We start from the raw sequence: 12,628 nt of genomic DNA, 5'->3' as shown, positions 1-12,628 counted from the left end.
AAAATTACGGTAAGTAGGATAACAATTTTCTGTAATTTTTTCTTTAACACAAGGTAAATTTGAAATTGATAGCAGCAACATGTCTCAAAAAAGTTGGGACAGAGCAACAAAAAGCTGACAAAGTGGTACTAACAAGAAAAAGCTGGAAGAACATTTTGCATCTGATTAGGTTAATTGGCAACAGGTCAGTAACATGATTGGGTATAAAAAGAGCATCTTAGGGTCCCCACACACCTTACGATTATCGTACGATAATCGTGGGAAATCCCGCGATCGATGATCGTAAGGTGTGTGAAAGCCGTGTGACCTCTACTACTGTAAGGTCGCACGACTTTAAATTTACGGACATGTTCGAAAACCCGCCGAGCATCGTACGATGTTCGGCGGGTTTGTGGCATGTCCGTACGATAACAGCCGTACAGGCCGGTGTGCGCAAGCGCACACTGCCTGTTCGGCATTGCGGTCATGGGAAGCCCGCCCCTCAGGGGGCGTGGCTTGCGATCATCGTAAGTACGATCTGCCTATGCAACATTTTTTTCAGTACCTTACAACCATCGCAAGACAAAAGTCTTGCGATGGTTGTAAGGTGTGTGCCCAGCCTTAAGGTGCCCATACACCTTACAATTATCTGCAGATTTTCTGTGGTCAGATGGAAAAAGTGCAACAGATTGGCCCAGGTGGAGATTACTCCATCCACACAGTTTAGCGTAGATGGAGGAATCTGTTGCACTTTTTCCATCTGACCATAGAGAATCTGCAGATAATTGTAAGGTGTATGGCCAGCTTGAGAGAGTCAAAGTGTATCAGAAGTAAAGATGGGCAGAGGTTTACCAATCTGTAAAAAGCCACACCCAAAAATTGTCAAACAATTTCAGAACAATGTTCCGAAACGTAAAATTGAAAAAGACTTTAAATATATCATTTATAGTACAGAATATCATAAGGTTCAGAGAACCTGGAGAAATCTGTGTGCAAGGGACATGGCCAAAACGCAATATTGGATGCCCATGATCTTCGGGCCCACAGACGGCATTGCATTAAAAACAGGCATGGTTCTGTGATGGACATGTCTCCATGGGCTCAGGAATATTTCCACAAATCACTATCTGTGAACAAAGCTCGCCATGCCATCCAAAAATGCAAGTTAAAGCTCCATCATGCAAAGAAGCCATATGTGAACATGATCCAGAAATGCCTCCGTCTTCTCTGGGCCAAGGCTCCTTTCAAATGGTCTGTTGCAAAGCTGAAAACTGTTCTCTGGTCAGACTAATCAAAATTTGACATTGCTTTTGGCAACCAGGGGCAGCACGTCCTCCGGACAAAAGAGGAGAGGGACATTCCGGGTTGTTATCAGCCCTAAGTTCAAAAGCCTGCATTTTTGATGGTATGGGAGTGCATTAGTGCGTATGGAATGGGCAGCTGGCACATCTGGAAAGGCACCATCAATGCTGAAAGATAGATCTGGGTTTTAGAGCAGCCTATGCTCCCATCCAGAGGACGTCTTTCAGGGAAGGCTTTGCATATTTCAGCAGGACAATGCTAAACCCCATACTGTATCTATGACAACACCATAGAAGCATAGTAGAAGAGCCCGGGTCCTTAACTGGCCTGCCTGCAGTCCAGACCTTTCACCAATTGAAAATACTTGGCGCATCTTAAAAACGAGAAATACGACAAAGAAGACTCAGGAGGGTTGAGCAGTTAGAATCCTATATCAAGCAAGAATGGGACAACACACCTCTCCCAAAACCACCAGCAACTGGTCACCTCACTTCCCAGACGTTTACAGAGTGCTGTTAAAAGAAGAGGGGATGCTACACCGTGGTATACATGGCCCTGTGCCAACTTTTTTTTTTTTTTGTAGACGTGTTGCTGCCACTAATTTTAAAATGCTTATTTTTTTCTTAAAATTGTCAATTTTCTCAGTTTAAACATTTGATATGTTTCCTATTGTGAATAAAATACGGTTTTATGAGATTTACAAATCATTGCATTCTGTTTTTATGTAGATTTTACACAACAACATTCCCACTTTTTTTGGAATGGGGTTGTACAAGAGGATTGGACACTGACAAACAAAGAATTGTAGACCAGCCCAGTATACCCCTCCTACTCCCAGCATGCCTCTGTTTTGTGGTAAAGCAGTACCAAGTGCATAATCTTGGATCCCGTGCCCCTCAATAGAATCCAAGAAACAGATTTTACAGGAAGAATAAAAAAAACACATTTTTTTCCCCTTGTCCATTGAGGGATACAGGAATTCAGAAACTCTCCAAACATCCAAAAGCAGTTGAAATGAGTGATGGGCAACAGCAATAAAACACTAAGGGGCCCACAAGCAAAGACAAAACTGAACAGAACTGGGCATGGTTTGCCACCCGGAGGACCTTACTCTTGAAGCTGGCAGCAGATGAGACGTGCATATCTAACCTGCTAATTGTATGAACGTTATGCGGATACTGATGTCAGTCTAAACTCTATCATACTACTCCTGCCCATTGCACCCTTTCATTGAGTCAGCTGGATTACACTGAGAGCGTATGCAGTGTGTTTCCACCCACCAACTCCCATGGACTCGCAGTACAGGAGGAAGTTAGAAGGTGGGAGAAACAAAACAGAGGCGGTGATGTAATAAGGGAAGTGCAGTCCCGAGGAAAAACATGCCAATTTGGAGCTTTGGTAGGGCAGTGCATCATGGGTCATGTAGTGCCCTGCAGGCTCTGCTGTTTTCTGGTTGGTCACGTAGACTCTACAGCAGGGGTAGCAAACCTCTGGCCCTCCAGCTGTGTTGGAACTACAAATCCCATGAGGCATTATTCTCACAGCCACAACTCCCGAAGAGAGATACATCATGGCATTTGTAGTTTCACCAGAGCTGGGGGGCCGGAGGTTTGCTACCCCTGCTCTACGGGAAGCCAAACGCTTGGGAGTGCTTCTTTTGCAATTCACAGAGGAGAGGGTGCAGATTTATAGCAGCTATGGAAGGGGGTAAGCGAAATATAACAAATCAGCACTGGCTAGGACATTAAAGTCCATAACAAAGTCTTTGTTTTCTTACAAAAAGCAAATTCTGCTACAAAAGGTGTAGCCATAGACAATCCGGTCTGATGGTATATCTAAAGGAGAATGTGCAAACAACTATGACATGCAGGGGCCAGCCTGACTAAAAGCAAAGTAATTGGATTATTAAGGTTTGTCTTCATATTACAGGAGATTATACAATTGGATTGTATAATGGAAGGCCAGTTTAAGAGGACTTGTAGAGAATGACTGAGTTACTATACAAAAAGATTAGTCCAATTTTTAGTCATAGTGGAAGAAAACGGCTTGCAGTGTTACTAAAATACTAGGAGCCAACTTTCATAAATGTTTATGATGAAAAAGGCTAAAGTATTTCAAAGCTGGACAAATTCTTAGAGCCTTGGTAGCCAATGAACCTATAAAAATGTTTTCCCCCCTTATCTCTCTATTATTGTCAATTAAAAGCAGATCTTTACCCCCTCTCACTATAAATCGCAGCAGCTTGCAGCTTTCCCATTTATTAAACATATTTTGCTTTGAATTACTGTTTTTCCACTTCCTGGTCCTCGTAGGCATTGGTGATGGAGCCCATGCCAAGAGACACATTCTGGGAAGATTACATCAGCAATGCATTGCTGGGAAATCTCATCTGTAAACTGCAAGATCTCAAAGAAAGGCATTTTCCCACTCTGAGATGATGTACATGGTCACATGTGCCAGAGTTCCAGGAAGTAAAGGGTGGTATATTAATCTACCCTCAGTAAACATGGCCACTGAAGAATGGGAAGGAAAATAAAAATACGGTATGAAAAGAATAAAAGAATGCAATTATTTATAAGTATCTGTTTGTAGATTGTCATTACTAAACATTTCTAAAAGGTGTCTGTTGTCATTTCAAAGATATGGGTAAAGTACCTCTTCAATATATAAATGTTCCCTAACAGTCTACCAGCTGCTAGATTGTGCTTACTGGCTCCTGAAATATAACACAAGTTTGTTTACCCTGAAGTATTCCGTTCTCAATGGCGAAGCAACTTTTTAAAGAAGAATTTTTTCTTAAAGTGGACTATACCTAAATGTTAAACATAATCAAGGGAAACAGAATGGCTTAAAGCCCGACTCCAGGCTCCCCCCCCCCACCCTTTCCAGCTTAAGGACAGTGATGGCAGTATTTTGTTTTCAGATGTCATCTTCTGACAGTGGTTCTGGATGATCCAGAATGCAGCACAGACATAACACCACACTTCTCTGCATCAATACACTAAGTACAGAGTGCCATGAAGGTAAATCTTGCAGCCAGAACTGCCTTTTTCTTTATACCACTACCTGGCGAGCATAAAATATTTGCATGGAGTTGGGGTTTAAACACTTCTCTAGAAAAAAATGCTGCTTCATGCTCCTTTTAGTGTGATCACATATCTGAAACCTAGACATTTGGTCACTTGACCCTACTGAACAGGAGTCAATCTGTCCTTGCTATGGAGGAGCCAATATGAACTCTTACCTTTTCCTCCAGCGGAACAAAGTTACTAGGCTTTCAGACATGTGGCCAACACTGAAGTACCTGAGCACAATTATCCCCAGGAAGGGCATTCTACTCTATTAATCCATTTAACACAGCTATGTGGAACATCTTTTGGTGAAGGTCCACCTTTCCTTCTTGTAAAGTCTGCCGATGGCAAAAAACGAAGATGTTATACCATTTATTATGATTGATGAACAATTTCACACAAACCTGACTTTCATTACTGGTAAAAGGAAACCATATCACAGCCAATGTCTACTATTACGTTCCACAGTCATCTGGGAACTTTCCAGCTAAATCCTCCCACTGGTGTGAATAGAAAATGGTGGGGACTACCTTACTGGGCAGCAAGCTCAATATCACAGCAATGGCTGCAGTATAGGGGATTTGTAGCAACTGGAGCCAATGTTATAATACCTTGGCATCAATGGTGCAAATATCAGCACTTGGCTATTAACATAATAATAATAAGTCTGCTAAATCAGTGAAATAGGAACTTTACACTTGCATCCAAAAGGATTTTTTTTTGTACCGTTAAGCACTCTATGTCTTCAGCAGTTTCATCTGCACTGATCCCCTCTTCTTCCTCATTGTCGTCATCCTCTTCCTCAAAACAACCCACCGCATCCACCGTGATCAAGTCCTCTGACTCTTCCATGTTCCATGGCTCTTTCTCACGAAGCTTGACCTGAAAAAGACAATAGATATGACCTGGCAATTTCCTGCAGAAAAACTTTAACAAGTAAAATCAAAACAACCTGTTAACCACAAAAGGTTGGCAAAAGGCTAAGGTTACAAAGTCCGCCCTATGTACCTTTCAGTGTTCTATAGGCAAAGCAGACAAATAAAAGCTGACCTCCGAAAGCATATCATTGTCTCATGATGGCACAACTTACGAACACACACAATTTTTCAGTACACTGTGCATCCTTGGCGGGGGCCAGCACAGCCTTCACTCTATTTGTACAAATGTATCACCCTACAGTCCAGAACATGTACCAAGCAGGCACAGGCAATAAACGGCATATGTGCAAAGGTTAGATGATGGAAGAGACTGCAATTTATGTTAATGGCTACTATGGCATATAACAACTACAGGTGCAAAGGTGAACTTATCATTTACACAAAAAAAGACTTGCTTTCAGCTAGGCTGCCTCCATCCATACAGTTTCACTTACAAAGAACAAAAGTACTGTAGTGTGCTGTGAGAGGCAGAGCATGCGTATATATTCTCAAATGTGGTTGCTACCAAATAAACTGTACAAAGAAAAAAACATTAAAAACTCACTAATAAAGATCAACCCCAGGTTGCCCCCCCCCCTTTATTAGGTTTGGGGTTTTTTGTGTGTGTGTGCACACTACTTATGGACCCATTTTCCATAAGTCTTCGGTTTGGTCACATGACGTCAGGGTCCTCTTCCTTTGGGGGTGGGAGGGTAAATGTCACAATTTCGTGAGCCCAGGGCGGTTTGATGACATATCAGTGGGTAGGTCATAGAATCTTGCAGGAAGTGGATTGAATGATGCTGGGTGTTATTCAACCTGTTAAAGAGGACCAGCGCTACATTGTAGAGAGGGGAACCAATGGGGGAAAGCATTTTTATTTTAGGTGGTGTACGACACTGAATTTTTAACATTAAGCCGGAGTAGGGCTTTTAAAATAAGCGAATCAAAATGCTGCAATATGCGTTTAGTGTTTGAAGCCAAAATAGCCACCGTGCTTGAGTTACCCCTCTCCTCTCTGTATACCTCCATCATGCTCCTCTCTGCATACCTTCATCCCATTCTTCCCTCTGTATACCTCCCATCCTGCTCTACTGAAAGCTTGCGGCAACATAAGCAAACTTTTCAGCCTCCTCCCCCAACATTCTCCTCTTTACCTCCTGTGACTTTTGTTTGTGCTCTGGGGATTTCACGTGCTCTACAAACTTGCGTGGAGTCTTGAAGTGGCGGCTGCACACTGTGCAGAATGGTCTTAGAGAGCGTTTTGCCATCTGAAAGGAAGGACAAAGTGTTAGCACAAGGTCAGTAATATCTTAATCCTGTAATTCACATGCACATTTGTGGATTTTAAAAGTCCATAATGTGATCTATATTTGAAAGCACAGGAACATTACATTTAAAGCAAACCTTTGCAAGTTGGTTTAAATGATCTTTCTCTCCAGTAGCCTTTCCAGTGCTGCCACGCTGTTCAGATGCCAGGAGTGATGAAATAATCCATTACATCTGGATATAAAAAGATTCCCCTTTCTCTCATGACTGCACTGGAGCTTGGTGATTGCCCCATTGCCATCACATAGAAGCAAGGCAAGACATCTTAGCCTTGTGCAAGTTCCTACTAGAGCATCTCTGAGCTTGCACAGGACTTCCTTTCCTCACTACTAGCAGTTAAATGGAGTGGCAGGGAGAGGATAAGCATAATTTGCTGGGGATGGGAACATTTAAATTAACATGTTGCTTTGTCCTCCATGGGTGAATAATAGGTTTGTTGAAGGAAAACAGACCTAATGTGTAGTAGTGTTTTTCCAAAATTGGAACTGGCACGCTGCACATGCAAATCTGAGCCCCTGAAATCCAATTTTAGAGCCATCAATGTATATGAAAAAAGTTGTTGGGCCCTTTCAGGTCTAAAATCAGGTGACTGCTGTATTCTGGTCTGATGTTGGTGTTTACTTTCATTCTGGAAGGTGGGGGAGGCCAGCTGGTGAAGCACAATTTTAGTACACTTTATAAACAGTATTATTGATTTTGTACCAAGAATGACAATTGAATGTTAGTTTAAGAGAACACAATATAAGCTGCAAAAGCCCTGGATTGGAAAACCCTTTAAAATAGGGTTCTGAAACAGGAATCTCAAACATCTGCTAGTGTTCTACAAGGCTGCATAACAGCTCAATAATTGGGCCGGTGCAACACACAACTGAAAGCAAGAAATTACACTTAGCTGTAACTATGATAAAAATTACAAACCTTATGTTCCTGAGTCCGACGGTGTTTGATTAGGTCACAGCTGAAGTGGACTTGACAGACATTGCACCATCTTGGCTGTTTCTTTCTACTGCAGGTGAATAAAAGCAAAGATTAATCTGAAGATGACATCTACCAATTTTAATTTGCGTGGAAATAGACAAGGTTCGGATTTTCCAGGAACCCAGCTGGAGACCTCCACACCATCCCTGACACAGCTGAGGACAAGTTACTTTTCAGTTAAGCTCCTAGTCTCACCTGCTCAAAAGTGTTCTCCATGTATTTCTATAAGCATGGAAAGAGGGTGCTACATCACTTATATAGCAAGCGGCTACTAGTGAATTCCTCATTGGAAAACAGAGAAAATTATTTCAGTAGGTGTCTAGTGACGTTTGGTTGAATGGTTGAGCTTAACTTCCTACAATTGTATGGGGGTATGGCCGAAGTCTCTCCCCCTGGGTCCCAGAGAACCAGCACAGTATGAAACCCTTCCCCACAGATCTCAAAAACACATTCTTGGTATGATTAAAGTGAACAAGCCATCATCTTAAAGTAAACCTGGCATATCAGACAGGTAGTAAACCTCATATTAAAAGTTAAAGGCAGGTCTTTATCTACATCTATTGGAGCACCATAGGAGACCCAAAGCACAAGAGGTTTATACTGCAAGTACTGTATCTTCCAGTTATAAAGTCAGAGCTCTGCCTCCAGCAATGTATGTTGAGTGATAAAGGTGGTGAGGGGTCATGCAGGGAGTTAAAAGCAGGAACCTTAAGATACGTTCCGTTAGACTTACCGGTAACGGTATTTCTAGGAATCTTCCAGGACAGCAACCTGAGATGATTGGTTCCACCTTCTACAGGAAACACAATTAGCAAAACAGTTAATCAGTGGTTTCTTAAAAAGAGGAACTATAGCAACAAGACTGCGGGAATCTTTCTTCCAATTGGGCTAGGAAAAGCAGGACCAAGATATCAAGTCTCCCATATGTCACCACTTTCCATGCAGTCCTGATGACCACTGTGCTGAGAATCTTCTGAAAAATGGTAACAATAAAAGTGCTTCTTGCAACTCACCCATCTCTGCCATCAATGCTGCCTTGGTTCTCCCTGGCAGTGGGCAGGAGGGTGACCAGACAGGCATTACTCATGTGCTCAATCTCCTGGAGCTTATGTTGATGCGGTACTGTGGCAAGGTGAGACTGGAAATTCTGAAACACATTCCAACAATTAAACTGAAGTCCAAAAGTCAACAGGAAAAAGACAGATGGAGGGCACATATGAAACTCACATTACATCTGCACACTGCATTTTTACAACCCTATAATACATTATTTACAAAATTATCAGTAAATATTAACTTTCTGGTAAGCAAATTTTTTTTTGTTTTTTTTTCACATTTCTATTCTTTCATAGAGATTTTCATTTTCATCCTGTGTTTCTGTCAACTAAACTTCAATTAAAATTAACTTCAGCCAAAATCTTTCTAATTTAGGAAAGATTGAAAAGGGGTTACAATCTTTGGTTTTTATTGCCGTGTCTCTATTTGGGGGTTCCTACACTTTCTGTTCCCAGAGTCACAACAGGAATACCCCAAAAATGAGGTGTAAAATTGACTGACAGTTGTCACTGAAACAAGGGTTCCTATTTCGCCTTTATTCCAGGTTGTTCAGGTGACAACTATAACATTTATCACTTCTCTTTCCTGCAGCTTTTATAATTAGATGTACTGGTACCTGTAGACTGTGATAGCTGGTTTTGCACACGCAACAGCAAAATCTGGATTGGTTTTGCACGGAGCTCCCTGCTGTGCTGTTCTTCTCATGACAGGTGGGCTGCAGAGCTGTGGTACGACTTTCACTTCGTAGCTGGATGGTCACTTTCAGGGCACGTCCTCCGCTTACTCCCTGCCAGGCAGAAAAAAAGATCAGTATCAGCAGTCATATAAAAATGGTAATAACACAAACCCCAAGATGATCCATAGAGACTAGCACTACCTCAGGAGACTGAGATTCCACACTTCGCTCTTCAGCAATAGTCCCCTTTTCTGATGTACCTGTAATAAAACACCATATGATATGAGCAGAACAATTTCTCAGAACTACTCGCATTACAGAACAAAAAAAAATAAAGCGAAGATAAGGTGCGAGACTTCAATGAGGCTTAGAAACAAATGTTAGAGCAACATTAAATGTCTCAAGTTGAATCTAAGTCAGAATTTCTCAACTGTAAATCATATAAATCAGACTTTCACAATTATTATAGGCATGTTGAAGAAGAACTCCGGGCAAATAACATCTTAACTGTTGCAGCGGGGCTACTGCTGAACTGCAAGGGTTAAGCTCTTGTTTTGTCTATGGACCTAATATAACAGAGTTAAACTAACTCACTCAAACCACAATCCCGGCTGGCTGTTACACCTGTCCCGTCAGCCACACTCTCGCTCTGTACAGGATGTGATGACTCACAGGACCTTAGACCGCTGGAGCAGTGGGAGAGAGAGGCTGAAGGGACTGGTCTAGCAGCCAGCCAGAATTGTGTTTTGGGTGAGTATATCTCTGTTGTTATTTTAGGTCCATAGACTAAACAAACACTTAGCCCTTGCAGTGCAGCGGTAGCCCCACTGCAAGGGTTAAAATTTTATTTGCCCAGAGTTCTTCTTTAAAGTGACATTAAAGTCAAGCATTTTTTTCCCTCCCCCCCAATGTTAATGAAAGCACTTACCTTAAATGATGTCTCTTAATCCGATCTTCTTTCCTGTCCTTTTCATCTGTCTCTCCAGCGCTGTGGCGGGTCTCCGATCCAGCGCTGACCCCTCTATCCTTGCTGGTACTTCCTGCCCCACGGTGTCTGCATGCGGGTGCACCCGTCCATATACTTATCTTGTGTCTCTCGTCTCCCGGCCGAAAATGTGAACTGCGCATGCGCCCGCCCCAAGATGCTTTGCGGACTCACGAGAATTTTCACATTTTCGGACAGGAGCGCGCGGGGAAGACACAGGTAAGTTTAAACCGCTTTTACAGCGGGCTTTTTTTTTTGTACACTTTTTGCATATATCTACTGCTTGCTAGCAGTAAATATCTGTACAAACAATGGAGGGTTAACCCTTTAACGTAAATTTGTTTAAAACAAACTTGAAGTTCAGCCTTTCTAAAGGTCCACTGGAATGCAATTGCATGTACTTAAGCACACTCCAGTATCCGCATTCTGAGCACTCCTGGGTTCTCAGATTTTAACCATCCCCCATGATCGAGGAGCCTAAAGCTGGGTATACACGCTTGGAATGTCAGCTGGCTCTTGATTACCCGGACAAAATTCGATGAGTGGGTGCTGAGGTCAGCACTTTTCCGACCAGCATCCCTCCATCAATAGATAGAAGGAGCAGGTCGGAAAATTGTGGGCCGAACAGAGCTGGCAGCCAATGAGCTGCCAGCTCTGTAGGGCTGCAACAACTAATCGACATAATCGATTATTGAAAAAGTTGTCAACTTTTTCAATAATCGATTAATCGGCTTCCGATCAGTTGGCCTTGTTCACAGCTCCACACGCTGTGCGCCGTACCTCCTCCCCACCTCACGCTCGCTGCTGCCAGACCCGCCCGCATCCATGCTCCACACGCCGCACACTCACCGGCCACCCACATCCACGATTCTGTTCAGGTATTGTGGCAGCAGCTGGTGGCTGCTGTCAGAATACAAAGCAAACCGCATGAGATTCCTCAATCAATGTTGGAAAGCATCGATGGAGGAATCTGTTCTATTTTCTTTATTCGGCCGGCAGGTTGAACAAAGCAAATAGAAGAATGTATTGCTGACTTTACTCTCCTTCTCTTGGGTCTCACTATTGGCCAGCATCACGCTGAGCCAATAACGAGGAGCAAAAGAGAATGGACTAGACTTTCATCCTCAGAAGACTGTCACAATTAGTATATCAGAGTTTCCAGGGCCTTATAGGTCCCAAGGTATTCAGTAAGAGACTTAAACTAACCTACAGGCACCTGGAGGTGCCTTCTTTATACCAATGGAGCATCAGAAAGGCTGAATGTATGCCATGCTTTAAAATAAAGCTGTAATGAGAGAATATGAAGACTGCCCTTGCGCACATCCCCCTCTGGAAATGCCAATTGTCTGGCTGTTATGCATTATCAATGGTTTCAGTACTTTGAGAGACTGACTGGAGAAAGAAAGTATGACTTCCCTCATGCTTTCAAATCGGCATGCTTGCTCCAGCTCACAAGAGTCAAAAGTATTAAAATGAGACAGTCAGACAACGAATGTTCTTAAAAGGAAGAGCAGCAATGGCAGCACTCATATTGATTTTGTTGCAAGCTCCCTTTAAGAACCCTTCACAGAGCTTTCCAAGAGACAAACAGCAGCGCAATGAAGCGCCCTGCCAAAATCATTCCGGTTACCTTCTACAGTGAAGCTGGCCTCATCCGTACCACTTTCTGACCTGCCAAACAGAAACACACATTGGTTAGCCAAAACAGTGATGAACACATTTTTTCTTCCAAAGCAGACAGATGGGTGGCATTACAAATATTTTCAGAATATTTCCTTCTTTCAGCTAAAGAGGGAACAAATTAATACAGAATTCAGCAGCCATCACTAAAATACAGACAAAACCTGGCAGTTTAAAGAAGCCACTGACAACAGAGGAGCTTAGAAAAGTTAGACACCAGCAGTTAGAAATGAAGCACAATGTCTACCTGTCTCCTGGGATCTGCGCTAATGTAACCAGTACTGCAGCATTCATTCCCTGACACAACTTGCACACATTAGTAATCTTATAGGGAAACTGCACTCAACAGGACTTGCTGTGACAATTATCTGTAGCTGGTGTGGGAAAATGGATATAATGTGCTTGAATAAAGCATAAAAGAAAACGTGATACAGTATTTTTAACCACAAACATGGTTAAATGAAGCCAACTGTTTGAAGAGTGGCCAATATACAGTATTTCTAGTGATACACAATTTGACAAAGCGTCTGTTTCTTGCATTGCTGCTGGTGGAGGCTGAGCAATTATTTGGGTCAGTTACATGTGGTAGCCATACCGAATCTAATTTAAGTATCACCTGTAATAAAGGAAAGGTTTTGGCTATGGGGGGGGGGGG

At 42.5% G+C, this 12,628-nt stretch overlaps 1 protein-coding gene across 1 annotated transcript in view; it reads right to left on the bottom strand.

Moving 5' to 3' along the window:
* Positions 1–12,628, bottom strand: part of CIZ1 (CDKN1A interacting zinc finger protein 1) — a 65,381-nt gene that overhangs the window by 11,420 nt on the left and 41,333 nt on the right. The window contains exons 13-19 of the mRNA XM_018561818.1: positions 11,924–11,964; positions 9,510–9,568; positions 9,249–9,419; positions 8,590–8,723; positions 7,517–7,604; positions 6,427–6,540; positions 5,079–5,234 (exon numbers count right to left, since the gene is read on the bottom strand). Of these exons, the coding sequence (XP_018417320.1) occupies positions 5,079–5,234; positions 6,427–6,540; positions 7,517–7,604; positions 8,590–8,723; positions 9,249–9,419; positions 9,510–9,568; positions 11,924–11,964 (763 nt within the window). The remainder of the gene's footprint in view (positions 1–5,078; positions 5,235–6,426; positions 6,541–7,516; positions 7,605–8,589; positions 8,724–9,248; positions 9,420–9,509; positions 9,569–11,923; positions 11,965–12,628) is intronic.

The sequence above is a fragment of the Nanorana parkeri genome, unplaced genomic scaffold (genome assembly GCF_000935625.1).
Source record: "Nanorana parkeri isolate BGI_ZX_2015 unplaced genomic scaffold, ASM93562v1 scaffold547, whole genome shotgun sequence".
NCBI lineage: Eukaryota > Metazoa > Chordata > Amphibia > Anura > Dicroglossidae > Nanorana > Nanorana parkeri.
The sequence above is the reverse complement of the archived record's forward strand: the minus strand, read 5'-3'. Positions and strand labels throughout refer to the sequence as shown.